This window comes from Oncorhynchus mykiss, chromosome 9, assembly GCF_057628025.1.
Source record: "Oncorhynchus mykiss isolate SJ-2025 chromosome 9, ASM5762802v1, whole genome shotgun sequence".
Lineage (NCBI taxonomy): Eukaryota > Metazoa > Chordata > Actinopteri > Salmoniformes > Salmonidae > Oncorhynchus > Oncorhynchus mykiss.
Genome location: NC_143030.1, coordinates 61,916,901 through 61,943,792, shown reverse-complemented (window position 1 = coordinate 61,943,792; position 26,892 = coordinate 61,916,901). Strand labels below are relative to the sequence as shown.

The window sequence follows — 26,892 nt, the reverse complement described above, 5'->3', positions numbered from 1 at the left end:
ACAGATCCACAGATGACGCAATCTCTATTGCACTCCTCACTGCCCTTTCCCTCCTGGACAAAAGGAACACCTATAAGAATGCTATTCATTGACTACAGCTCAGCGTTCAACAACATAGTGCCCTCAAAGCGCATCACTAAGCTAAGGACCCTGGGACTAAACACCTCCCTCTGCAACTGGATCCTGGACTTCCTGATGGGCTGCCCCCAAGTGGTAAGGGTAGGTAACAACACATCCGCTACGATGATCCTCAACACGGGGGCCCCTCAAGGGTGCGTGCTCAGTCCCTTCCTGTACTCCATGTTCACTCATGACTGCATGGCCAGGCACGGCTCCAACACTATCATTTGCTGATGACACAACAGTGGTAGGCCTGATCATCGACAACGATGAGACAGCCTATAGGGAGGAGGTCAGAGGCCTTGACTGTGAGGTGCAAGGACAACAACCTCTCACTCAACGTGATCAAGACAAAGGAGATGGTTGTGGACTACAGGAAAAGGAGGACTGAGCACGTCCCCATTCTCATCAACAGGGCTGTAGTGGAGTAGGTTGAGAGCTTCAAGTTCCTTGGCGTCCACATCACCAACAAACTAACATGGTCCAAGCACAGTTCATGCTTGGACCAAGTCGTGAAGAGGGAATGACAAAACCTATTCCCCGCCAGGAGGCTGAAAAGACTTGGTATGGGTCCTCAGATCCTCAAAGGTTTTACAGCTGCACCTTCGAGAGAATCCTGACGGGTTGCATCACTGCCTGGTATGGTAACTGTTCGGCCTTCGACCGCAAGGCACTACAGAGGTAGTGCGTACGGCCCAGTACATCACTGGGGCCAAGCTTCCTGCCATCCAGGACCTCTATACCAGGCGGTGTCAGAGGAAGGCCCTAAAAATTGTCAAAAACTCCAGCCACAGACTGTTCATTCTGTTACAGCAGGGGAAATGGTACCGGAGCATCAAGTTTAGGTACAAAAGGCTTCTAAACAGCTTCTACCCCCAAGCCATAAAACTCCTGAACAGCTAATCAAATGGCTACCCAGACTATTTGCATTGCCCCCCCCCCCCCCCCCCCCCCCCCACGCTGCTGCTAGCCTCTGTTATTATCTATGCATAGTCACTTTAATAACTCTACCTACATGTACATAATTACCTCGACACCGGTGCCCCCGCACATTGACACATTGACTCTGTACCGGTACCCCCTGTATATAGCCCCGCTTTTGTTATTTGCTGTTGCTCTTTAATTATTTGTTATTCTTGTCTCTTACTTTTTTTGTGGTATTTTCTTAAAACTGCATAGTTGGTTAAGGGCTTGGAAGTAAGCATTTCACTGTAAAGTCTATACCTGTTGTATTCGGTGCATTTGACAGGGGCTAGATATTCAGGTCCCACTGGTCCGCAGGGAAGACAAGTTCTTGATCCGGGCAAAAGGCCTCGATCTTTAGCAAAAAGGGAGTGGGATGCTAGTAGTAAGGGGAGGCAATCCCTTACAAAAAAATGTGCAGTCAGCGTGCAGTATAACTGCAGTACGCTGTAGTATAACTGTAGTTAAAATGCAGTATAACTGCAGTATGCTAATAATACTGCGTCCAAAAGAACACCGTTATTTTTACTGCAGTAACTTTGAAGTGTAACTGCTGTTACAGTGCAGTATAACTGCAGTACATTGCAGTTATTCAGTAATCACAAAATAGCAATATTTTTTTGTAAGGGATTTTATCCCGTGCATCGATCATTAAAGGAAGAGGTGGGGAGTATGGGATGTAGGAGAGAGAAAGTTCTGTGGAGTAGACGATGGTCTGGGCAGACAGGTTTGAATGCCATGCTGTGGATGATTGGGAGACATGAAACAGGTCTGTGTGGTGAGTGTTTAGTGGAGGAAACGGTGGAGCATGTGTTGATATTTTGTGATTATGTAGATAGGGAGAGATTGTGTGAAAGGGTTAGAGAGGCTCGACGGGGTTAAGATTTGGGTGTTTAGGGCTCTATTTCACTTTCTTAGAGGAACAGGACTATCGAAGATAATTTAATGTAGGTAGGCTGTGACTGGCCTCACACTCCAGTACAGTAGGTGGCGGGGAACGCACCTTAAAAGTTGGATGCGATCCGTCAAACCAATCCCAAAGAAGAAGGCCGGTTTGCCAGACATACTCTGACTGGACATGCCCAGTTGTGTGGGTAGCTAACGTTAGCCTGCAAGTGTGAGTCAAACGGCGCCATAAACTCACTGGGATGCATTGTTGCTAGCTAGCGGTAGCTAGCTTTTTCTGATTTCCTGTCGCTGGTGTGTAGGGGACTTCGGTTGCCATAAAATAGCTTACGTTACAACCATGGAAATCGACACACTTTTGGAGTGTTTTACGGGTAAGTCAACTCGCGTTTGCTGATTTTCCGTATATGTACATGATTAACCAGCTACATTTGTATTTACAAGCGTAACGTTAAGTAGCTGCAAAAATTATACTCGTTGGACGGCTAACTTGGCTAGCTAGCTGGGGCTATCAGTCGAAATTGTTAGCTAGCTAACTCGCGCTAGGCCTATTTTATTTAGATAACGTTACTGTACTTGTATAATTCAAAACGTATGTGAATAGGTGTATTGTGTTGAAGCTATTTTACCCACATTGTAGTTACATAGTTATCCGGTCGCTGTAACCTAGTTTGTTGGCCATGGATGGTTAATTAGTTTTCTAGCTAGGTACTGTTAGATCGCTAACGCTGTGGTTGCCGTGCAGTTAATTATTGGTGCCTGCTAACGTTACCCAACACTGCACATAACTTGAAATAGTTTCCTATTTTCATGCATCTACGTTCAGACTTCGAGAAGAAAGGGAAGAAAGATGCCTGCCCTGCCCTGGATCAGTTTCTGTGTCATGTCGCCAAAACGGGAGAAACGATGTGAGTGTCTGATAAATGATCCCAACGGTGCCAGCCACTTTTCTAAGGAGAAGACAATGTGTCAATACAGGATAAAAATAAAACGACTGATAAATTACAACTCGTGGATAGTCATATTCCAGAAATCACGATATGCTACCAAATCCAAAGTTGTTTGAGGAGACATGATTGTGTGGTCCCAAGACTGGTAGTTATCACAGCATCAAGGCTGCATCTCTGTTGGATAGGTTACAAGGTGTCTGATCTAGAGAGGATAACTTTTTGGTCTCATCTTTTCCAGGATTTCATGGTCACAGTTCAAAAGTTATTTCCTGTTTAAACTTGAGAAGGTAATGGATGACTTCAGAGCCTCGACACCAGACCAGCGAGGGCCAGCCAATCCTAATGTGGAGTACATTCCGTTTGAAGAGATGAAGGAGAGGATTCTCAAAATCGTAGAAGGATACAACGGGTGAGTATCCTCTACTAACCAGTGTTGAAACGTCTAATAAAATGACCCTTTTTCTTGTTTTACTAGTAGGTCTTTGTGTAGCCCTAGTATACAGCCACGGTGAGGAAAGTATACCTTCTTGACAAATCCATATTTTTCCAGGATTCCGTTCACCATCCAGCGTCTGTGTGAGTTACTGACTGAGCCAAAGAGAAACTACACAGGAACAGACAAGTTCCTCAGGGGAGTGGAGAAGGTAAGTATCGTCACTTCTACTGACATCATTACTTGTAATGGGTGTTTGAATGAGGGTATTAAGCCTAGTAAGAATACCTATGTCACATATACATGTCCTTGTGTTGAGTAATGTATTCTTGCATGGCCCAGTTAAATTTTTTATAAACAAGTTAGAATTGCTTGTATTAATATAAATGCTTGGGGATTGATGGTGTTTATGTTTTGCAGAATGTGATGGTGGTCAGCTGTGTGTGTCCTACGTCAGAGTAAGTATTCTGTCATGTTTCTCTACCTACCCCTTTAGCTTATACCTAAAATTATTATTTTTTTATATAGCAAAATATACTTAAAAGGTGCTAATGTACACAGGATTTTTTGCATTGTAATTACAGAAAATATTGGTGGCTAATAGTGGAATGATAGTGTTTCAAAAGTATTACAGTGTTGCATTTTGATTCACTGTGATATTCACTTGTTGATTTCTTCCGCCAGTGCGGCATCTTTTGTCAAACTGGGAAAGCCTTTCTGACGTTGGCTGTGTTATCTAGTGGAAATGGCTAATTTCCTGGTTGCTAAAATTCTACACTGTTCGCTCAATTTTCACTTATGTGAGAAAACAAGCACTCAATATTGTAGGGAATCATTGTACCATCTAAATCGCTGTGAAACGTATTTTCAGCAACAACAAAAATCATATTTACAGCTGTTTGAAGCTGGTGGACCAAAAAACGAAAGTAACTTTTTTTTTGTTTTGGCTCACCCTCTTCAAACAGCTGACAAATAAGAGTTTTGTTGTTGTTATTGATTTAGATGGTACAATGATTCCCTACATTATTGTGCTTGTTTTCTCACAGAAATTGAGCGAATGTAACAATAGTGCTTTCGTCCCTCTCCTCGCCCCTACCTTGGCTCGAACCAGGGACCCCCTGCACACATCGACAAGTCACCCTTGAAGCAACGTTAGGGAAACAACTACATCAAGGTCTCAGAGCGAGTGACGTCACTGATTGAAACGCTATTGGCGCGCACCCCGCTAACTAGCTAGCCATTTCACACGTTCACAAGAACAGTGTAGAATTTTAGCAACCAAGAAATTAGTTTCCACTAGATAACACAGCCACAAAGTCAGAACAGCTATCCTAGTTTGACAACAGATGCCGCACCGGCAGGCAGAATCAATAGACGAATATCACAGCCAATCACAACACTGTGGGTAAGCGATACTGTGAAACACTATCCTTCCACCATTAGTGCCTGATATATTATGGAAATGTACTGAAATTACAATGCAAAAAAAAAAAGCTATGTATAGCATTTTAAAGCTAACAATCATTTAGATTTGTTGACTTGCTGTGCCTCTTTTTAAAGGAAAAATGGGGCTACCAGTGTAAATAGAATGAATGGAGTGATGTTCCCTGGCAATACCGCTATTTATTCAGAAAGGTGAGATATACCTACTTGTCAATGGTTAACCTACAGTTATGCTATTAAAAAACATAAAAAAGGGATAAGGAACCCAAATTAAACCCAACCTTTCTTTCCAGGGATCCCTGAACATAGGGGGAGAAGGTTTACTAATTTACTCATACCAAATATGATTGTTAGACAGTGGGTGGCACTGTAGTGTTGCTTGAATTAATCTCCTTGTTATTAATTAAATTAAATTGCAACATAGATTCAGTTGCAACAACATTTGATTGTATGAAAGTATTAGATTATGCAGAGATTATTTCCTCTCCTTACGGTAGGAATGTAAATGGACCAGACACCCCAAGGCCACTGAACAGACCAAAGCTATCACTATCCACCTCTCTGGCTACAAACGGTCTCCCTGACAGCACAGACGATAAGGAGCCACTCACAGAACAAGAGGAGGAGCATGTTGTCAGGTAAATAGCATTGTGTGAAAAGCCAGGTTACTGTCAGCAGAAATATAATGTACTGATACCACATGTAAATGTTTTATAAGAAATATATATATATATATAATTAGAGCAACTGGTTCTGATGTTTTGACCCTTCCTTTAGTGATTCCTCGGTATCGGAAAGTGATGCCACACAGAGCAGTCCGATGAAGACCAAGCATCCGGAAGAGGATGCAACGGAGGCAGAGAGCCACGAAGTCAAGAGGCTGAAGTTTGACAAAGACATGGATGAAGAGGAGGAAGAGGTAGACAAGGAGATGTCATGTCCTGCACCTGCCCAAAGTTCATCAGACATGCCAGAATCGTCAACAGATGTTGTTGAGGAAGAAAAAGATAAGTCTGCTGATATGCTCACCACAGACGATCATGGTATGTATTTTGTACAATGGGGAATTTTCAAATTACATTGCGTGATTTGTGAAAGGGAAAATGACATGAATCTAAAAATAACATTGCTAAAAATGGATTGATTTATGGAAGGATGTAATGGTATTATTGTTCTTGCCTTCTGTCCCCCAGAGCCCTCCAGTACTCAGACAGAAGATCCCTTTGATGACGAGGAAGAGACATCAGAGAGGGAGGCTGAGTATGGCCCCACCCACAGACTAAAGAGTGACAACACCATGGACCAGTCAGAGGAGCAGCTTGCTCAGTCAGGGAATGATCTGAGTTTAGAGGAACAGGAGGAAGGTGATTGCAGTGACCCAGTAAGTAGCAGCAGTAGCAGCAATGGGGAGGGAGCACCCAGTGAAGAGCCTATCCCCTCTGCCTCTCCCAGCAGTACAGCTGAGTCGTTGGCAGAGGGCTCTGCTGCAGAAAACTGTTCGGAAAGCTCAGAGACTGCAGATGAGCCCATGGAACAGGACTAACCTGAGGCCAACGGCCCCCCCCCAACATTACTTTACACTGTATATTGACACTGTACCAAACCCAGGAGATCTCTGTACCACTATGGACCTGTATCTCCCAGCACAGGGATGCTTTTTGTGTGAGGCCTCAGAGGATTTTCACCCTCAGGTCTCTTCACGCCTTGTAAGACCCACCCACCTCCTGACGGCCACGCATTAGTCCGTTTTTAAAAACTGGAACTTATCATTTAAAGTTCCCCTCCAGCTAGATTTTTTTTTAAAGCCTGTGGCATTCAAAAAAACGACTCAGCTGTACTTTTTTATCACCTTGATAGTTTTTATTTCTCTCATGGATCACTGTCATTTTAATATTTACTGCTATTTTAGACACCAGTTCTAAAGCTGCTTGGTTAACATTGTCATAAGGAATGAATCAGCCACTTCTGTGTGTTTGTTGTGATCTCAATCTGTGGTGAAAGTATCATGTTGGCCGGCCCAGTTGGGGTCTCCTCTGGATCTGTGGGATGCCTTGGGTTTTCCCTTGGTAAAGCTACCGTTCACATCTGTTTAAATTTCTAGTGTAGTTGTCCATACTTTGGAATGTAAAGTATGAAGGATTGTCCATGACACACATCTGTTCCATAAAACCACTGGAAGCCCTTGCCCTGCAAGTTTGGTAATCTTGCAAAGTAAACATACCGAAACCATGGATTGCAACCAATCCTCATGTACTATTGCACTCTGATTGAACAAAACAGTGCTTTCAGAAAGTATTCATACCCCTCGACTTATTCCCCCAAAAATGTACAGCTTGAATTCAAAATAGCTTAAATGTTAACACACAATAACCCAGAATGAAAACACATTTTTAGAAGTCTTTGCAAATTTATTGAAAATGAAATAAATATCTAATTTAAAGGTATACACACCCCTTTGTTATGTCACACCAAACTGAGCTCAGGAGCAGCCAACTTCCTTTGATCATCCTTGAGCTGTCACTACAACTTGATTGGAGTCCACCTGTGGCTAATTAATTTGTTTGGACATGATTTAGACAAACAAGGTTCCACAGTAGACAGTTCATGTCAAAGCAGAAACTATTACCATGAAGTCCAAGGAGCTGTCCGTAGAGTGCCGAGACACGATTGTGATGAGGCATATATCTGGGGGAAGGGTATAAAACAATTTTAGAGTTTTTGCGAGCACAGTGGTCTCTATCATTGGGACATTGAAAAAATCTAGAATTACCCAGCTGTCCGACCAAGGCAAGAAAGACTTTTGGTAAGGGAGGTGAGTGACTAAGAACCCAATGACTACTCTGACAGAACTAGAGTTCCTTGGTTGAGATGGGAGAACCTGCCAGAAGGTCTTGATTTTTTTTTTATTACCTTTATTTAACTAGGCAAGTCAGTTATGAACAAATTCTCATTTTCAATGACGGCCTAGGAACAGTGGGTTAACTGCCTGTTCAGGGGCAGAACAACAGATTTATACTTTGTCGGCTCAGGGATTAGAACTTGCAACCTTCCGGTTACTAGTCCAACACTAACCACTAGGCTATCCTGCTGTTCTCAGAAGCCAGAAGTCTTTGCGCACTTCACCAATCTGAGCTTTATGGGAGAGTGGCCAGACGGAAGCCGCTCCTAACAAAAAGGGACATGATGGAAGGCCTGGAGTTTGCAAAAAGGCATATGAAAGATGGAGCATAAGGCAAAAGATTCTGTTGTCTGATGAGAAACAAATTGGCCTGAATGCAAAGCGCTGTCTAGAGAGAAACAGGCACAGCTAATCACCCATCTAACACCATCCCTACTGTATAGCGGTGGTGGCAGCATCTTGCTATAGGGATGCTTTTCAGTGGCAGGGATTGAGAGACTGGTAAGGATACCGCGAACAATGAATGGTGTCAAATCCCTGATGACAACCTGCTTCAGAGTGCAAATGACCTTGGACTGGGGTGAAGATTTACATTCCAACAGGACAATGACCCCAAGCATATAGCCAAAGCAATGCTGGAATGACTTCAGCACAAGAGTTTGAAAGTCATTGAGTGGCTCAACCAAAGCCCATTGAAAATCTATGGAAAGACTTGAAGATTGCTGTTCACCGCCACTTCCCATTTAACTTAACAGAGCTTGAGAAAATCTGCAAGGAAGAATGGGAGGAAATCCCCAAATCCAAATGTGCAAAGCTGATGCAGACGTACCCAAGACGACACAAAGCTGTAATCGCCACCAAAGGTGTTTTTGACTCGGGTGTGAATACTTATGTAAATTATATGTATTTATGATTCAATACATTTGCAAAAATAAATGTTTTCACTTTGACATTATGGGCTATTTTGTGTAGGAAAATTGAATTTGGGCTTTACCCCAACAAAATGTGGAATAGGTTGAGGGGAATGAATACTTTCTGACAGCACTGTATAGCTGTGAACAAATTGCTCTAAACTTTCCAGGAGCACTCTATCTCACTGTTCTCTACCTTCTCACCTGTTGCTAAGTCTTCCAAAACATCAGAAGACAATATTGCCAATTTCCTGATTTCTGTTGTCTGACAGTATTGAGTGAATGCTTTTGTTTGTTGACCACAGTTACTGTCAGTTTTTGTGTCCGATTTACTCAAATGGTAAGAAAACATGGTTTACTTTAGTTCTCACAATCTTTTCAATTCAATAAAATTACATTTGTCAAATTGAAATGTCAATATCAGCACTAAATGTCATTGATCACAAGAATCTGGTTTGATTTTATTTTGAGAGTTTACTGGCTGCCATATCTTTACCAGTTTCTGCAACTGTCTTTTTATATATTAGGATAAACATTTCTGTAAAGTAGATTTTGTAGATTGTAATATGTGTTCACTGCCTTTGTGAAACCGATTGACATCTCTGTAAATTGAATGATTGGCTTTCAGCACAGTATTCATATGAAGCAATAAATGCTAACATTTTAAGTGTGGGGTTTGCTTAATTTGTATCAGTACGTTTTTCAAGTAAATTTTGCTAACTGAATACATCCTTTGAATATATTATGTCCTTATCTACATTTTCAGAGAAAGTTATGAGAGTATCTCCAGATGGCCTTGACACTCAGGCTAATGATACTTATCTGTGTCCCTATGAAACACCTAGTCAGCAGATTACATGAGCCAAGATGTGCTAGACGGGGGTGTTCAGTCAACACACTGGGAATATCTCAATTGCATATTCCTCGCGTCCTCAAAATCCAATGGCGGAGATCAGAGGGGAGGGACCTCTGGCTTTCTGATCCAATTGGTTTTGAGAAGGAGCTGAAGAGAGAGGACACAAGGAGAATGCAATTGAGATCTTCACACTGTTCAACTATAGGAAACAAGGACAGTCAGTCCCACAAGTGTGTTTCCAACCTCTGCAACCTGTCTCTTTAGTGTATATAAATTTGATAAATGTTTCTCATATCGATATCAGGATTTTCACATCTTCCATACAAAAATATAACAAGGGGTATTTGGAGACACAGTCAACTGGTAAAATGTTAGGCCTACTACTGAGCCATGGAATACAATAATAAATGTTTATCATAAAGTTGATGTACTTATGACATAATTATGCTGCAACGGAGACAATGTACATTCTGTCACACAGGTTATCAAGGAAGGTCCTAAGAAATAGCATCACCTTAAAGAGGGATTACCAAATGCCTGGCCTTTATGAGTCATCAGATTTGCAAACAAAAAGGAGGATCCCATTTAAGGGACATTGTGTAACTAACCTTTGGCAAGACATGGACTTCATATTTCACCATGGGAATATACTGGGTCCTGCCTGTATATGGCTCAATGTAATTCTCTGTAGAGATGACATGGGATAGTTTCCTGGACCCTGATTAAACCTAGTCCTGGATGAAAAAATTAATTTTCAATTGATAGTTGTTGGTGAATAATCAGAATTGGTTGGTAACAGGTAAGATGTTTTATATTCATCATATGTTTGTATAATTATCCCATAATTCTACTATTAACTTTTTTAATCATGATTATAATACAGATCAGTATCTCAATGCATTCTTAATCTAAATTACTACAATTTACATGGTGTAGACCTCTTCAATCAACCTGATACCACAAAAGTATAAACAATTTTAATGGCACAGTTGACCAACCCCCCCTCTCAGGCACTGCATCTTCTGGCGTCTCTTTCGTTTTTCTTCAGATAGCTTTACAGTTCAAAGTGGACGGCCCATGATAATGTCCCAATTCCAATGTCTCATCTTTACCACTCATGTCTTGTCCATTCGTCAACCAATATACCAGCATCATAAGAAAATGTTAGAACAGATCTTTCTCCATGATCACTCCAAGTGGACTCTCACAGTATGAGAGAAACATGAAAGAAAAGCAGTTGATAGCTTAGATCTGATACTGTACACCAATTTCTGGCTTGGTTCTTTTCTCTCGATAGAAGTGGTTTGGAAAGCCTCCTTCAACGCCTTTGTCACCCTTCTTCAGCCAGTTAGAGGGGGTTTTGAGGTACACACACCATTCGGTTCAATTATCTCTTCCATGCATTAAGATACCGTCTGATGTCACTTTTCATGATAACCTCGAACAGATCAGAACAACAGTTTAGTTCAGTTCATTAACTACATGATAAATGATTACTTTTACCAATTATTCTTAATAGACATATCTAAACATATTTCACAGAGAATATCAAAACATTCTATTGAAACTATTCTTTCAAATTGGTTTATACTCCCCATCTCACTGTCAACTCCATCGTAGAGCCAAGGATCAAGAAGTTAGACCTATACAGAGAGATGTGAAGATGTTTTATATTCATCATATGTTTAAGTTACTTCTCATCAGAATGTTATTTTTGTATAATACTGTGGCGGGGTTGCAGTATCTGTTCTATGTCAAGACTAAGTTGCTTGGGCCGGAGAGAGGGGAGAGGTCAAGCGTGTATCTCTTGGCTCCACAATGTCTGTGTGCCAGTCAGTGTGTCTCTGTGATCTTGTCAAGATAGGATGGATTTGATATATGCCTGTTGATATGGAGGATTGGTTTATGGTTCTGAGTTTGAGAAAATAACATAGTTTAGGAGACAAAGCTGAACAATAAATTATGCCTATGCTGTCTGGATATGTGTGTCTTTGCTATAAAGGATCTCAGTAACAATGTGAGAGGGACTCTCAGAGAATTAATTGATAGACACTGAATTGATCTGAGAGTCACAGGGTTGTGATAGAGCTCATATAATTAAAGATGGACTTTGTGATAACTAACTCTGACTTGTGTGTGGTTTGCTCTCATGATTTGGTAAATAGAGGAAATTTCCACGACATAGTTTCCATTGAAAGTGCATTTTAGTCCAGGACTAAACTGGGTCTGGGTCTGAGAAACTGGCCTTGTACCTTTTCCACAATGACTTGTATGCTGATTTAAATTTCCTCATGTCACACTATTACCATGATCAAAGAAAAATGTCAAGTCAAGGGCTCTTCCTTTTAGGTTTAGTAGTCTAAATTAGCAGTTCAGTTAGCAGTTTAACATCTTTATACCTATTATTTTGTTCCCCCGCCTGTCTGTTGCAGTAGTTCTAGCAGGTTCACTTGCCTTGGACTGACTGGACTTCTTACACTGATGATGGGGCAATAGAAGATGAACAATAGCAAATCTTCTCAAGAACTCACTATGAACTAATTGATCCAGACAGTAGGCATATATTCCTAATCCCTTGTGTCATGTGATCTACATCAGTCCTTGCCCAGTCTCTACCATCAGTGGAGAATTGTCAGACAAGGGGTAATATAGTAACTCACTGTTTCTGTCCGCATTGTTTTTGTTTATGTGTGGTACCTTTATGGAAATATATATATTTTTTCAGTAATAGTACAGACACAGTGGACTGATTAAAAAGTTGCAGTTGTGATGGAAATTAAGTTGGAAGAGCAAAATCATATGTGGAACTTTCAACCATGAGAGACAACTTCTTCAACTAAGGAGTCCAATCAAACATGAGCGACAACACCTTCAACTAAAGAGTCTCATCACAGTATTTGAGAACTATTTCCGTGATACCATATCACCTCCACCCTACCTGACACCCTAGACCCACTCCAATTTGCTTACCGCCCCAATAGGTCCACAGACGACGCAATCGCAACCACACTGCCCTAACCCATCTGGACAAGAGGAATTTAACATCATAGTACCCTCCAAACTCATCATCAAGCTTGAGACCCTGGGTCTCGACCCCACCCTGTGCAACTGGATACTGAATTTCCTGATGGGCCGCCCCCAGGTGGTGAGGGTAGGTAACATCTCCACCCCGCTGATCCTCAACACTGGGGCCACACAAACAAGGGTGCGTTCTGAGCCCTCTCCTGTACTCCCTGTTCACCCACGACTGCGTGGCCATGCACGCCTCCAACTCAATCATCAAGTTTGCAGACAACACTACAGTGGTAGGCTTGATTACCAGAGGTGAGGGCCCTCGGAGTGTGGTGTCAGGAAGATAACCTCACACTCAACGTCAACAAAACAAAGGAGATGATTGTGGACTTCAGCAGCGCCTCTTCAACCTCAGGAGGTTGAAGAAATTCGGCTTGTCACCAAAAGCACTCGCAAACTTTTACAGATGCACAATCGAGAGCATCCTGTCGGGCTGTATCACCGCCTGGTACGGCAACTGCTCCACCCACATACCGTAAGGCTCTCCAGAGGGTAGTGAGGTCTGCACAATGCCTCACCAGGGGCAAACTACCTGCCCTCCAGGACACCTACACCACCCAATGTCACAGGAAGGACTTAAAGATCATCAAGGACAACAACCACCCGAGCCACTGCCTGTTCACCCCGCTATCATCCAGAAGGCGAGGTCAGTACAGGTGTATCAAAGCAGGGACCGAAAGACTGAAAAACAGCTTCTATCTCAAGGCCATCAGACTGTTAAACAGCCACCACTAACATAGAGTGGCTACAGCCAACATACTGACTCAACTCCAGTCACTTTAATAATGAAAAAAATTGATGTAAAAATTTATCACTAGCCACTTTAAACAATGCCACTTAATATAATGTTTACATACCCTACATTACTCATCTCATATGTATATACTGTACCCTATACCATCTACTGCATCTTGCCATCTTTATGTAATACATGTATCACTAGCCACTTTAAACAACGCCATTTTTATGTTTACATACCCTACATTACTCATCTCATATGTATATACTGTACTCAATACCAGCTACTGCATCTTGCCTATGCCGTTCTGTACCATCACTCATTCATATATTTTTATGTACATATTCTTCATCCCTTTACACTTGTGTGTATAAGGTAGTTGTGGAATTGTTAGGTTAGATTAGCACAAGCATTTCGCTACACTCGCATTAACATCTGCTAACCATGTGTATGTGACAAATAAAATTTGATTTGATGGGTCAGCGACTGAGTGAGGAGAGTGATTCAGACCAGGAAATTGATGTTGCAGAGCTGCAGGACTGGTATAAGAAGTTTGTGGTGGAGTGCCCAAGTGGAACACTCTTCATGCACGAGTTCAAGAGCTTCTTCGGTGTTACTAACAACAAGAACGCTACCGATTATATTGAGAATATGTTTCGCGTATTTGACAAGAACGGAGTGAGTAGCCTACAGATTACAGTCATCTGATGGGGGCCTTTGAGGGCCACAGTGTCCACATGTCCTTCAAGTGATAACTGTTGAACATCACTTTCTCTTCATTTCTGTATTTCTTGATGAGTATCATAAAATTAGTTTATAATTTCTTTCCTTTGCAGGACAATACAATTGATTTTCTAGAGTATGTTGCAGCCTTGAACCTGGTCTTGAGGAGCAAGTTGGAACATAAACTGAAATGGACTTTCAAAATGTATGACAAAGATGGAAGTGGCTGCATTGACAAGACAGAGCTGCTGGAGATTGTAGAGGTAACAGACGTTCAAAGATTAGTGTAGGATAACATAAAATATCCCATACATATATGATGGTGAGGACGCTTTCTTTACCCTCTTACTGTTCTCTGACAGCTTGATCTGTGGTTTTAATAATGTAATGATTTAGCAGGTTCTCACTGTGATTCCATATCCTTATGACTGTGTGCAACATATTATTGTGTGTAACAGTCTAAAGTATTTGGAAAATTGGACCATTGGACAATGGGTGTTAGTAATGTTTTTCCCTCATTGTAAACAGTGTTTGGTTTCAGTAGTTAGTGAGTCATGCTAACTGTGTCTTCCCTCAAGGGAGTTGTCTCTGGATGAGTTCATCGGCGGGGCCAGGAAGGACAAGTGGGTGATGAAGATGCTGCAGATGGACGTCAACCCTGGGGACTGGATCAGTGTACGGCGACGCAAGAGCTCTGAAGCTGAACCTCTGTAATAAGTTTATAGACTTCTTTCAATCAAAATTTGAATCCATCTACCAGCAGCTTCAGCTATCCTGTGCCCTGCCCCTGTGCCCAGGTGGTGGCTGACACTACCACCATACCCATGGGGACTATGGACTCTTGTGCAGAGGGGGCAACCGTTGCTGTATTACCCTCTCTCCCCATAACCTGCACACCACACACCATCACTTGTTGCTTCTTTCATAACTTTCTTTGTTTTCTCTTTTGAAATCCCTAATGTGTACATATCTGCGTGTTTCTGTTCCCACTGATGGTTATGTGTGTGTTCTACTGCCCATGATTTCATTTTGTATGTGCAGTGTAAAGTAAAAGTGACCAGTTTTCTCCATCTCTATATGGTTGATAGACAACATGCAGTGGCAGATCGTAAAGTTTATTTTGCAATTATGTTTTGCTTGGGAAAAATATCAATGGTTAGAGCTGACAATGATATAGTATTCCGGTAGCAGACTTGGTTGTTACATACAGTATCTGGCACAATTTTTGCATTTGTAGAACAACTCATTTTGTGTATGTTGAACAGTAAATGTGTATGAAGATGTATAATAAACACACCAATGTTGACCTATTTTATGGAAAGTAAGTCTATTATATAACCCTGAATAAATGCACTATCAATTTCAGAGTATATGAGGGTAGCTCGTACATCACAATATCATAAATAACCTGACAATATGGAAACCATACTGCCCATCTTTGACAGTATTCACTTCATCACATTCCAGAATGGATGATGGAGGTAGGTACTGGAGCAGGAGCAGAATCAACCTTCAGCTCCTCCTACCTCTATATACTTGTAGATATGAAATGATTGGATATGTTTAAGCAGCTTCACCTTGGGTAATGGCGGTAGGCAGCAGACAATTGCGGCTGGTAGAGCTTTATGAGTCGACGAGACATGGCGGCAAATTCAAGATACAAGAACCATTTGCTACTACAGCTGATGAAGGAGTGGAAAGTGCGTGGAGGTTTGTGGAAATGGACATCAAGGAAGAAGGAAAGGAGCTAAGTGTAGAGGGAAGCAGTGTGGTGAGGAATATTTAAGTCAAGTACAAAGAGAAAAAATGTAACCTGACAAGAGTGAGGATGAATTACCTGTGGTGCCATGTGCGGGTTTGAGCCTTTTTTGAGAGAACAGATCCTTTCCTTCTTGTGGATCCATATGTGATGTCAGGTTGGGTGGAGAAGAGGTTGGGGACTGTTGAATCGGTGAAAGTAACTCGAAGTGGACTCGTGATGATATTTGTGTGTCTTCCGCCAAGAGGGAGCGGGCACTCTGCACCACGCACCTTGGGACAAGACCTGTGACTTTCTTTGCTCCCTGGATCAGGGTGCCATTGAAAGTAGTGATAACTGGTGTGGTGTGAATGTTGAGAAGGATCAACTGAAATGGAAGATTCCCGGTGTTTGTGACGTACAGCGTTTGGTGCGACGTAGACCCGGTGGAGAGCGTGATGAAACAGAGTCTGTCTTTACCCAACAAAGTCAGTTAGGATGTTTACAGTATTTTAGGTGTCAAACTTATGGTAATGTTGCAGCAGTGTGTAAGAGGGAGATTCCTAGATGTGAGAAGTGTGCAGGAGGGCATGAGACAAAGGAATGTGTGGTATGGGTGGGAAAAGCTGTGTGTGTGTTAACTGTAGGGGTACCCATGTTGTTGGAGATCAGAAGTGTCCGTGAGAGAAAGGCAGGTCGAGGTTGTCAGGGTCAGAGTAGTACAGAAGGTGTCGTATGATGAGGCAGTTAAGAGAGTAGTAGAGGAAGATGGGTCCAGGGTGAGGGATCCTAAGACGATCCCTGTGAGTAGCCCGAGGCCAATAGAGAGTGATAGGAATAACATGTTCTTCAGTAAGGTTAGCTTCTTAGCATTATTAGCCATGGTTATCAACTGTACCACAGAAATGGAATGTAAATCACAGAAAATATATGTTGTGGTGGCAGCTGCAGAGATGTACTTGGGTGTACAAAATGTTACTGCAAAAGAGTTACAGCACGGTGTGTTGAACAATGCCCTCTCAGGCTGACGGCCGGGCATAGGATCAGATAGAGCCAAAGTAGTGGAATAGTGGTGAGGTTTTAATGGGTGTAGGGTTAGTTGGTAGGGCAATTTTTATTTATTTGTATTCGTTCTTATTTCCCTCCTCTTTGTGTGTCACAGTGTAATTAATTCACAAGCCAGAACAGTAGGCTGACACAACAGGGGGCAGCATGCACCTCTAACGTTAATATTTGCCAACCACGATAATACCATCGAAGAAGAACAAGAAAACGCGTCAACATCACTTTGCCTTCTGATAGGCTTACTTATACCATGTGGCAAAGAGGAAGTAGATGCTAGCTCCATAATAGAGGGTTTATGCTAGAAGGGATACAGTTTTTGTCGAATTAACGTCAAAAGTTTTTTTTTTTTTTTCATTTGATCTAACCCTAACCTAATCATCCCAACCTGCTGCGTAAATTCTAACCTACGAAAAGTCAAATCTGACAAAAACTGGATCCCATCTAGTTCTAACCCTTATAATACCTACGTTGGTGAAATTGAAAGAGAAATTTAACGACTTCGACACTAGCTAAGTAAATTGATACATTTGGTAAAATGCACCATAGCTAGTTGCCGTGTGCAAATTTCAGACAAATGTACCGGCTCTGTAGATGCTAAAGCTAGGGTCAGGGAGGCACTGCATAGCCAGCTGTGACTGTAACGTTAGTGATATAACTAGCTAATGCAGTTTTAAATGATCAATGCACTTTCATTTGCTCGCAGCAGCATTGCTTTCCCTCGCAGATTAACAAAACAGATTGCCTATCCGTCCCACCTGGTTGACTACAGCTCACCTGCCAAAGTAATGTCAACTGTATCTGTGGAGCCAGTGCGCTCTATTGACAAATCGAAGGTAAGTGGCCAGCATGAAAACGCCTTAGTTAGCTAGTAGGTAATGCTGTCATACCGTTGAATGGCATGTAACCAATGGCTATAATATGTTGTTAATTACTGTGAACAGTCCTATTTAGAAAGCTAGCCACTTACCTGGAGCTGAAGAGGACGGGAAAACTCTTAAAAATAAATAATGTGTCTAAGGTTTTGGGTAGTGGTGACTGGTTCTGTGGTGTAATGCTGCTCTCTCCTGCCCAGCCTGCAGAAGGCATCTGGCGCCTACGTCATGTGAAGGGGGACCTGTTCTCCGGTCCTGAAGATGAGGCCCTGGCCCACTGTATCAGCAAAGACTGCCACATGGGGGCTGGCATCGCAGTTATGTTCAAGAAGAAGTTTGGTGGAGTGGCTGAGCTAAAGGAACAGAGTGAGTTGTTCTGTATAATGTATTATTTGTTATTATGCACTGCATGCTATGGAAGTCTGCTGTGATGTGCCCTTCTCATTTTAAAATGGGCCCTGAATTTGGAAAAGCATGGCTTATATCTTAAGCCCATGTCATTGATCAAGATCACTGTTCACTGGTTTTGCTTTACTTCACAGAGAAGGTGCCAGGACAATGCGCTGTACTGAAAGGACACAAGCGTTTTGTGTACTACCTGGTAAGACCGTTGCCTTGTTAGTTTCATTCAACCAACAAACATTTTAAAGCATTTTTTTGTTGTCTCTGGTTGTGTCTTACTCTATTACAGATAACAAAGGAAAAGTACAGCAACAAGCCCACCTATGACAGCCTGAGGCAGAGCCTTGAGGACATGAAGTCTCATTGCTTGAAAAACGGAGTAACTGCAATATCAATGCCTCGGTTTGTATGAATACATTCTACACATAAAAAGGTGTCATTAAATTATTTTAACATGTCAATCATTTCTATTTGATGTATGACTAAATGTTCTATCCCTCTATTCTACAGCATTGGCTGTGGCCTTGATCGACTGAGCTGGGACAAAGTGGAAAAGATGCTTGAGAAGGTATTCCAGCCCACAAGTATCAGTATCACTGTGTACACCCTCCCTGTAAAACCCACAGGGAAACCAAGTCCACGGGGAAACCAAGTTTCCAATAATGTTTTCTGTAAAACAAAATTAAGTTAAACTCACAGACAATATATCAGCATACTGGTATGCACCTGTACAAAGTTTGCCCAAGGCTGTACTTTTGAAAGAGAATAAACACACTTTTCCTTGAAATCCTACCCCCTCTTTATCTCTTCTTTACCCCTGTTTTAATTGTTCTATGAAATGACATGTTCATATTTTGCACTTTAATTACTGTCCTATATAATAGCAATATCATATTCATAGGAATTCTCTCCACCAGAAGGGGGCACCCATGATTGTTTTCTCCACATCACTTCAGTGGCTTGTTCTGTACTGCTTTTTGTCATATGCTGATTTTAAATACCCTGTAACCCTGTAAGTACCTTGCATGAATAATAATAAAGGAAATTGTGATTTTAATTTCACAATATAATAAAATCTGTTTTACACCTTTTCACTAGACCTGTGGTTCTTGTGTAATATACAGAAATGGACTGCTTAGTGTAAATGGTGTTGTCATCATTGGATCATATTCACCTTATGACTAAATGTAGCTATATCACCCATCATACAATACAGGAGGGCATATGATCTTCACAAATACATCTAGTCACTCCTACCTATCTCTTAATTTACTGACTGCTTAATTCACTGTGCTGTGATTCAGGCATTGCTCATGAGTCTTGGGGCGGCAGGTATCCTAGTGGTTAGAGCATTGGACTAGTAACCGAAAGGTTGCAAGATCGAATCTCCTGAACAAGGCAGTTAACCCACTGTTCCTAGACTGCCATTGAAAATAAGAATTTGTTCTAAACTTACTTGCCTAGTTAAATAAAGGTAAATAAATAAAAATGCTATTGACTGAAAGCTACCTTGAATGTGATTCTAATTATATGACCAACAGAGCAGGGTGCACATATGGTGCACATATGATGTAATATTGATCTTGAGTATATTGCACTCTAAATGCAGCTGAAAGACAATGTAGGCACCAGATGTAATGGAGAGTGGGGGTGGGGAATCTGCCACCACAATTTCAAACCCACAGATATGGGAAAGCCCTCCTGTACATCATTAAACTTGATTTGAATCTACACCAAACCAGCTATCCTTTCGATGGATTTCCTGTAGTAACATTACTTGAAATGAAGAGCATATTAAGTTAACAATTATATACATTTGGTTGTGATAACACAAGCTTACAGTTGTTAGCTAGACAGTGTACAGTCTCAGTCTTTGCCCCTTGGCACCCACTCCCTATACCTCCTTCTTTGGTGCACCAATAATTCATGAGGAAAATGCATTAGCCGCTGTGTACACTGCGGCTTCCTCCCTCTGTATTCCTGGCTGGAAGACTGTGCTTCAGCATCACTGCATCCGACCCCCTCCTCCTCCCATCCCCCTTTGCCCAGCAATTAGACTGCACACTGCAGCAGAGCCACCTAGTCGCTCTGCTAGCCCCGGAAAATATCCCTTTAATCTGGCCTCAGACTCCTCTGACACCCCACTGTACTGCAGAGGTTCATCACAGGCTGCAGACATGCAGAGATGGTCATTGCTTATGTCTCAAAAATCCTCCTAACCCTGGCAAAATGCTGCATCCTATCTCGGTATGCCTGTGTTTGTCCTATGGCATTGATTTCTTCCTTAGCTCTCCCTCCCTCCTAACTCTCAATCTCAGTTTTTTTTCTCATGTCCTCCCTCCTTCCATCCTCCCTTCCCCTTCCTTTTTTACGCTCTGCGTATGAATTTGCAGAGCTCAGCACTCTTCTACACGGGCGCTTCAGAGAAAAAAAAGAGAAGAGCTAGGCGGGAGGGGTCCTGATGCACCATGAAACTGCCTCCTCCCAATTAAAACAGAGAGCTTATGTTATTGAAGAGCATCTTAGCCAATGAGGTGGCAGCGCAGGCAGATACAGCAGTAAAAAAAAACAGAAGAACGAGTGGACAAGAAATAAATTGCAGTGAGTGTGTAGTTTTTATCCCTCCCAAGAGCTGATTTTTATCAATTTACTATAGTACTCCAGTCTTAGGGTGATTGTGTGTGGATGTGAGGCAAGAGTTCACAGAAGGACTGAGGAAAGGTGTGTTCTAGGACTATACTGTAGTAGTCCAGGCTTATTCATTCTAACTCTGGAAATAAGAGAAAGTCATTATTGAAGGAATATTTATTCTCTTTTCTTCATTGTCGTTTTTGTTCTGTCTATGTCAAAGTGCCCTGAAGCCGCTAGAGGAGGTTTTCCTGAGGAGGAAGAGACCCAGCACCCAAGGTATGCTGCTTTTCACATCTACTGTTGGGCTGGTGGGATGCTTTTGAATCTATTTTTCTCTTCATTATCTAATTGATATAATTGAGGGTATGTTTCTCACACTGGGTTATGACATGAAGTGATATGGGATCTAAATCATTGGTAATTAATATTTAGATGTTTTAATTTTAACATAATGGAGACTTGACAGGGAAGGAGAGAGAGGGTGGGGGAAGGCTAGAGCGGGACTCTCTAATGCTTCCAGGCAAGTTACTCTCTGTGCACATGGCTGTCAAGCGCTGCAGTATCCCATTTCAGTCCATAGCGGAGCTTCCCCAGACCTCAGCATCTTGCTGGTGTGTGGCAGGGGGACTGAATATAACCATGTAGTTTTGGTGAATTCAGAGCACACTTGAAGTTTCATGGGACATCTGAAGCTTTTGACAGAATGTACTAAAAACATTTTATAACAGTTTGATGTTGATGGTTCAAATTTGAGGTCAGGTGGGGGACAGGACAGGGGCATAATTTCACTGTGAAATATATGTAATGCAAAATGATAGTCCCGAAATGGGATGGTGTGTGCACTCGTATGTGTGGACTCTCATTTTGTGTGCAGCCGTATGTGAGTACTCTGTGATGTGATGCATGCAATTGGGTTGCTTAGATAACACATGCATTAGGAATGGTGTGTAGAGCTTGATTAGTCTTAATCGGGTTCACTGCTGTTCAGGGACTTTCCTTAGTCTGTGCCTGCAGACACAGTGAACTATCTGACAGGGAGGGTAAGCTGGGCTGTAGGAGTCTCCTTTCAGGTAAAGAGGAGAGCTTCGCTCTCACCCCTCGGTGGTCACACAGTAGGATCCGCAGAGGAAAGGCCAAGGGAATTTTAAAGATTTTATGAAGGGCTACTGGACACATTCTGTAACAGATGGACAAAGTGTTTTTTAAAAATATAAATACATACTAACATCTTTCATGAAGTGTATTTACACTTCTTTTGGTCATTGTAGGGTCATTTTATGTTTTTATGACCTTCAAATGTTTTGGTGTGAATAATTTACACCTGCCAGCAGTGGGCGCTGTTACTTTCATCTGTTAGCCTTTCTAAAAGATTTGAGATGTGTCTGATATCATTATAGATAGTACTGTAGAATGAGTGAAGACTATATTTGAATGATTTGCTGTTTATTTTGAAGGGGCAGCTCTGCTATCCACAGTTGTAGGCTATTTATTTGAAAACCAGGTTCTGTGTTAGTTTGGGAGAGTAGTGTGAAGAATCTGTGTTTTAAAATGATTCACAGACCATGTCCTCATTCTGTCATTGAAAAGCTGCTGCAAAAAGCTTCTGTGGAAAAGCACTCTTTTTATACTGCTAAAATGATTTGGGGGGGATGTTTTATAACCATAGATGGAGACAGGCTCCAGCACTTAAAACAAGCCCAAGTCCTCATAAGTGGAAGGTACCAGTGGTAAGGACAGTAGGCAGGAAGGGAGGAAAGCTAGGGAGGGTAAGGGACCCATTCTCTCCTGACCAGAGCTGTTAACCCCTAGATCCTGGCTCTATAGTAGTCAGACCCAATCTCCCATAGACTCCATAGGAGCTTTGTGAGCTTATCCACTCTAATATGGCAGTTGTGGACCAGGCAGGGAGAAAACCCAGTTTATTATCCATGTATCTTTGCCTTTCTAGAGCATGGTGGCTCTTACAGCGAATGACTTTTGCTTTGAGAGACAGCAGAACTATTTTAGTGTGTCCCGTCCTCAGCATTTTGTTTTACACTACCACTGCCCGCCCAGTACCATAATGATAGACGATTGTACCTGACAAGTAGTACCTAGCCAATTCTGTGAGCAACTTCAACAATCATCACATCCCTTCCTGTGCTTGCCAGTGGCCACAATGAATCACACATGAAAACACAGTCAGAGCAATAATCTTCAAATGGAAAACATCATAACCATGCAGTTTGTGAGGTAGGCCTACTACTGTGTAGGCTACACTTACAGTGAGTCTAACATTAATTGAACAAAAATGACAAAATTATTAATAAAAAACGTAGATTTAGCATTCTGAAAAATGAATCATGTATGAGCTGATGTATATTTTGTAGATGAGGTGAATTACTGTGCCAACAACACTTTAATGACGTTGCCACCCATGGCATTATGGAAAACTGTTCCTCTTCACATTATTCTGGGGATGAGGTGGAGATACTCCCAGCAGGGTAGAGACATCATGCTGAGGAAGACACTCAAATAGCACAGGCGCCTAATGGCAACACTGCAATGATACCCCTCACTGTGCCCCAGTATAAGCTGCTGTCGTCTAAGACTGAAACTGTGAGAAGTTGAGAACCACTGAAATTTGAAGGAGCCTAAAAGTACTTATCGTAATTTAGCATAGTTGGATTTGAAACATCTGATATCTCGCTGTTGGCCAAAATCTTAAGAATATTGTAATCAGGGTAAAACAGCTGGTGGAATCAAGGAGGTATTCAGTCTTCAGTCAGAGGACCAATCACAACAGCAGCTAGAGAATAACTGTTTGCAGAGTGAAATAGTATGCCACCAACTATCCAATCCCTCTTATGGAAGAGACAGGTAATGGATAATCAAATCATGCATGTCAGAATATCAGTAGATTCAATATTCAGGAGTAGTTTCTACTTAAATACCCAAATGAGAATTTGGTAATTTAAGGGTAATGAAAACAAACATCGAATTTCGTTGTTTGTCATTGAGGCATTATGCTACTCTTCCTGGGGTCTAAACAGGAATAAAGTAATACATCATAATAAAACATTACATCATACAATACATTGTGCATAATACAAATGTAATATAAATATAAAATGTACAATATTACAATGTGTGTGTGTCTCTTCATAGTCTGTGATGCTCCGTGAGGTGTTGTTTTATCATTTTTTTAAATAAGATTTTACTGCCAGCTTGAGTTACCTGAGGTGGAAGAGAGTTCCATATAGTCATCATGGCTCTACATACATAGTATTGTGTGTTTCCTAGCCTCTGTTCTGGACATAGAGACTGTGAAGAGAGCCCTGGTGGCTTGTCTTGTCGGGTATGTATGGGTGTCTGAGCTGGAAAATTATGTAGATATATTGAAGCAACATCTCAAGACATCATTCAGGAAGTTAAAGCATGGTTGCAAATGGGTCTTCCAAATGGACATTGACCCCAAGCATACTTCCAAAGTTGTGGCAAAATGGCGTAAGGACAACAAAGTCAAGGTACTGGAGTGGCCATCACAAAGCCCTGACCTCAATCCTATAGAAAATGTGTGGGCAGAACTGAAAAAGAGTGTGCGAGCAAGGACTACAAACCTGACTCAGTTTCACCAGCTCTGTCAGGAGGAATGGGCCAAAATTCTCCCAACTTATTGTGGGAAGCTTGTGGAAGGCTACCTGAAACGTTTGACCCAAGTTAAACAATTTAAAAGCAAATCTACCAAATACTAATTTAGTGTATGTAAACTTCTGACCCACTGGGAATGTGATGAAAGAAATACATCTGAAATAAATCATTCTCTCTACTATTATTCTGACATTTCACATTCTTAAAATAAAGTGGTGATCCTAACTGACCTAAGACAGGACATTTTTACTAGAATTAAATGTCAGGAATTGTGAAAAACTGAGTTTAAATGTATTTGGTTGAGGTGTATGTAAACTTCCGACTTCAACTGTATATGCGCGCTTCAAGGCAAGCAACACTGAAGCATGCATGAGACCACCAGCTGTTCCGGACAACTGTGTGATCACGCTCGCCGTAGCCAATGCGAGTAAGACCTTTAAACAGGTCAACATTAACAAGGCCTCAGGGCCAGGCGGATTACCAGGACTTGTCTTCAGAGCATGCACTGACCAACTGGCCAGTGTCTTCACTGACATTTTCAACCTGTCCCTGGCCGAGTCTGTAATACCTACATGTTTCAAGCAGACCACCATAGTCCTTGTCCCCAAGAACACCAAGGTAACCTGCCTAAATGACTACCATCCCCTAGCACTCACGTCGGTAGCCATGAAGTGCTTTGAAAGGCTGGTCATGGCTCACATCAACACCATAATTCCAGAAACCCTAGACCCACTCCAATTTGCATACCGCCCCAACAGATCCACAGATGACGCAATCTTTATTGCACTCAACACTGCCCTTTCCCACCTACGTGAGAATGCTGTTCAATGACTACAGCTCAGCGTTCTAAACCATAGTGCCATCAAAGCTCATCACTAAGATAAGGACCCTGGGACTAAACACCTCCCTCTGCAACTGGATCCTGGACTTCCTGATTGGCCGCCCCCAGGTGGTAAGGGTAGGTAACAACACATCTGCCATGCTGATCCTCGACACGGGGGCCCCTCAGGGGTGCGTGCTTTGATTTTAATTGATTTACAAGATTTAGTTGAGGTTTAGTGTTTAGCTAATAATTTGTCCCAAATGCAATGCTTTTAGTGTCCATTAGGAGCACATCCTCAAGTAAATAATTCTCAGGGACTGTGAAGCACCTCAGGAAGGGGTAGATTTGGTATAAAGCACCCCAGGAAGGGGTAGATTTGGTATAAAGCACCCCAGGAAGGGGTAGATCTGGTATAAAGCACCTCAGGAAGGGGTAGATCTGGTATAAAGCACCTCAGGAAGGGGTAGATCTGGTATAAAGCACCTCAGGAAGGGGTAGATTTGGTATAAAGCACCCCAGGAAGGGGTAGATCTGGTATAAAGCACCTCAGGAAGGGGTAGATTTGGTATAAAACACCTCATGAAGGGGTAGATGTGGTATAAAGCACCTCAGGAAGGGGTAGATCTGGTATAAAGCACCTCAGGAAGGGGTAGATCTGGTATAAAGCACTTCATGAAGGGGTAGATTTGGTGTCAAGCACCTTAGTATGGGGCAGATTTTGACTGGAGTCTTGTCCTCGCTCATCCTCTCAGAGTGACGTCCCCTGTCCCAGATTGTGTGATACGGGGCATTTAGTGCGCCCCTGGTACTGATGGCGTAGGCAATATAGCGGAGCCAACACTGCTGTCACCCTGACACCACAGTTAGCAGAGTGCTTAGCTCTGCATGTCAGCCATAGAGATGCACTGTGAGCCATTTGTCAAACAAACTCAAAACTCTATTAGATATGGATCACAATGATAAGACTACATTAGAGAGAGGAATCTGAGTGACTGAATGGATCCAGAGCCATTGAGAAAATATCAGGCTCTTAATGGATAAAAGTGAATGCAAAAGGACACAAGGAATGTTCAGGACAGTGATGTTCTCCAGCCATTCTGTACTGCTGCCAGTCTCTGAGAAAGAGTACAGGAGACAATAGAGGAAAATAGAGGACATAACAAATGATTAAGGTGAACATTCTCCCCTGGATGAAGTGTCAGCCTGATAAATACACTGGCGAGGAGAGAACAGTAGAGAACAGGAGAGAACAGTAGAGAACAGGAGAGAATAGGAGAGAACAGTAGAGACCAGGAGAGAACAGCAGAGAAAAGGAGAGAATAGGAGAGAACAGTAGAGAACAGGAGGGAACAGTAGAGAACAAGAGAGAACAGAAGAGAACAGCAGAGAACACTGCAGTTGTACCGTGCTAGCAACCTGGGTACCTCCTCACGCACCACAGGGAAATGTGTGTGTAGGATATTGTATGTATGTGTGTAAGAAAAGGAGGGGGAAGAGGATGAAAGACAGTCAAAGACTGAGCACGAGAATAGGATAGAAAGTGGGTGGTCGAGGAAAGGCAAAAATAGAGGGGATTATTAGGAAGAAGAGAACAAAAGGGGAGAGGATGGGGACATTAGAAAAAAATTAAACAGAATAAGGGAGAAAGATGATGCAAGTATGACAGGGAGAGGATAGAGTGGGAGAGAGAGAGAGGAGAGAGAGTAAGAGAGAGAG

At 42.1% G+C, this 26,892-nt stretch overlaps 3 protein-coding genes and 1 pseudogene across 16 annotated transcripts in view; all 4 read left to right on the top strand.

The window, feature by feature from the left end:
* Window positions 1-1,753: 1,753 nt before the first annotated feature.
* On the top strand, window positions 1,754-9,292 carry LOC110532440 (serine/threonine-protein phosphatase 4 regulatory subunit 2-A). 2 transcript variants are annotated; one of them, XM_021616337.3, is made up of 9 exons: window positions 1,754-2,363; window positions 2,816-2,897; window positions 3,178-3,348; window positions 3,490-3,583; window positions 3,793-3,830; window positions 4,933-5,007; window positions 5,313-5,453; window positions 5,593-5,858; window positions 6,009-9,292. In XM_021616337.3, the coding sequence occupies exons 1-9, from the start codon at window positions 2,330-2,332 to the stop codon at window positions 6,356-6,358; spliced, it is 1,251 nt and encodes a 416-aa protein (XP_021472012.2). In that variant the 5' UTR covers window positions 1,754-2,329; the 3' UTR covers window positions 6,359-9,292. The 2 variants fall into 2 exon arrangements, with proteins under 2 accessions (XP_021472012.2, XP_021472013.2); XM_021616338.3 differs by having other exon boundaries at window positions 1,837-2,363; window positions 2,788-2,897.
* Window positions 9,293-13,766: 4,474 nt separating this feature from the next.
* LOC110531213 (guanylyl cyclase-activating protein 2-like) lies at window positions 13,767-14,729 on the top strand (annotated as a pseudogene).
* Window positions 14,730-17,014: 2,285 nt separating this feature from the next.
* On the top strand, window positions 17,015-19,186 carry LOC110532438 (ADP-ribose glycohydrolase OARD1). Its single transcript, XM_021616336.3, has 5 exons — window positions 17,015-17,651; window positions 17,891-18,056; window positions 18,233-18,291; window positions 18,382-18,494; window positions 18,603-19,186. Exons 1-5 carry the CDS (start codon window positions 17,493-17,495, stop codon window positions 18,781-18,783), a joined length of 678 nt encoding a protein of 225 aa, XP_021472011.1. The 5' UTR covers window positions 17,015-17,492; the 3' UTR covers window positions 18,784-19,186.
* A 1,279-nt stretch (window positions 19,187-20,465) lies between these two features.
* The window catches only part of LOC110532436 (synaptotagmin-1), a 100,467-nt gene continuing 94,040 nt past the window's right edge, over window positions 20,466-26,892 (top strand). For 3 of the 13 annotated variants that reach the window (XM_090184851.1, XM_090184852.1, XM_090184846.1), the window contains exons 1-2: window positions 20,466-20,693; window positions 20,944-20,999. The gene's annotated coding sequence lies outside the window, so the exon portion shown is untranslated. Of the gene's footprint in view, window positions 20,814-20,943; window positions 21,000-26,892 lie in introns of all 13 variants that reach the window. The other 10 variants (XM_090184849.1, XM_036988423.2, XM_036988424.2 and 7 more) reach the window with 8 other exon arrangements.

Excerpts from the sequence above, each read along its gene's own strand:
- LOC110532440 (XM_021616337.3), top strand. The coding sequence starts at position 2,330 with ATGGAAATCGACACACTTTTGGAGTGTTTTACGG. Across the intron at positions 3,584-3,792 it reads TCCTCAGGGGAGTGGAGAAG|AATGTGATGGTGGTCAGCTG; the intron begins GTAAGTATCGTC and ends TATGTTTTGCAG. Across the intron at positions 5,454-5,592 it reads GAGGAGGAGCATGTTGTCAG|TGATTCCTCGGTATCGGAAA; the intron begins GTAAATAGCATT and ends CCCTTCCTTTAG.
- LOC110532438 (XM_021616336.3), top strand. The coding sequence starts at position 17,493 with ATGATCAATGCACTTTCATTTGCTCGCAGCAGCATTGCTTTCCCTCGC. Across the intron at positions 18,057-18,232 it reads GGCTGAGCTAAAGGAACAGA|AGAAGGTGCCAGGACAATGC; the intron begins GTGAGTTGTTCT and ends TTTACTTCACAG. Across the intron at positions 18,292-18,381 it reads AGCGTTTTGTGTACTACCTG|ATAACAAAGGAAAAGTACAG; the intron begins GTAAGACCGTTG and ends ACTCTATTACAG.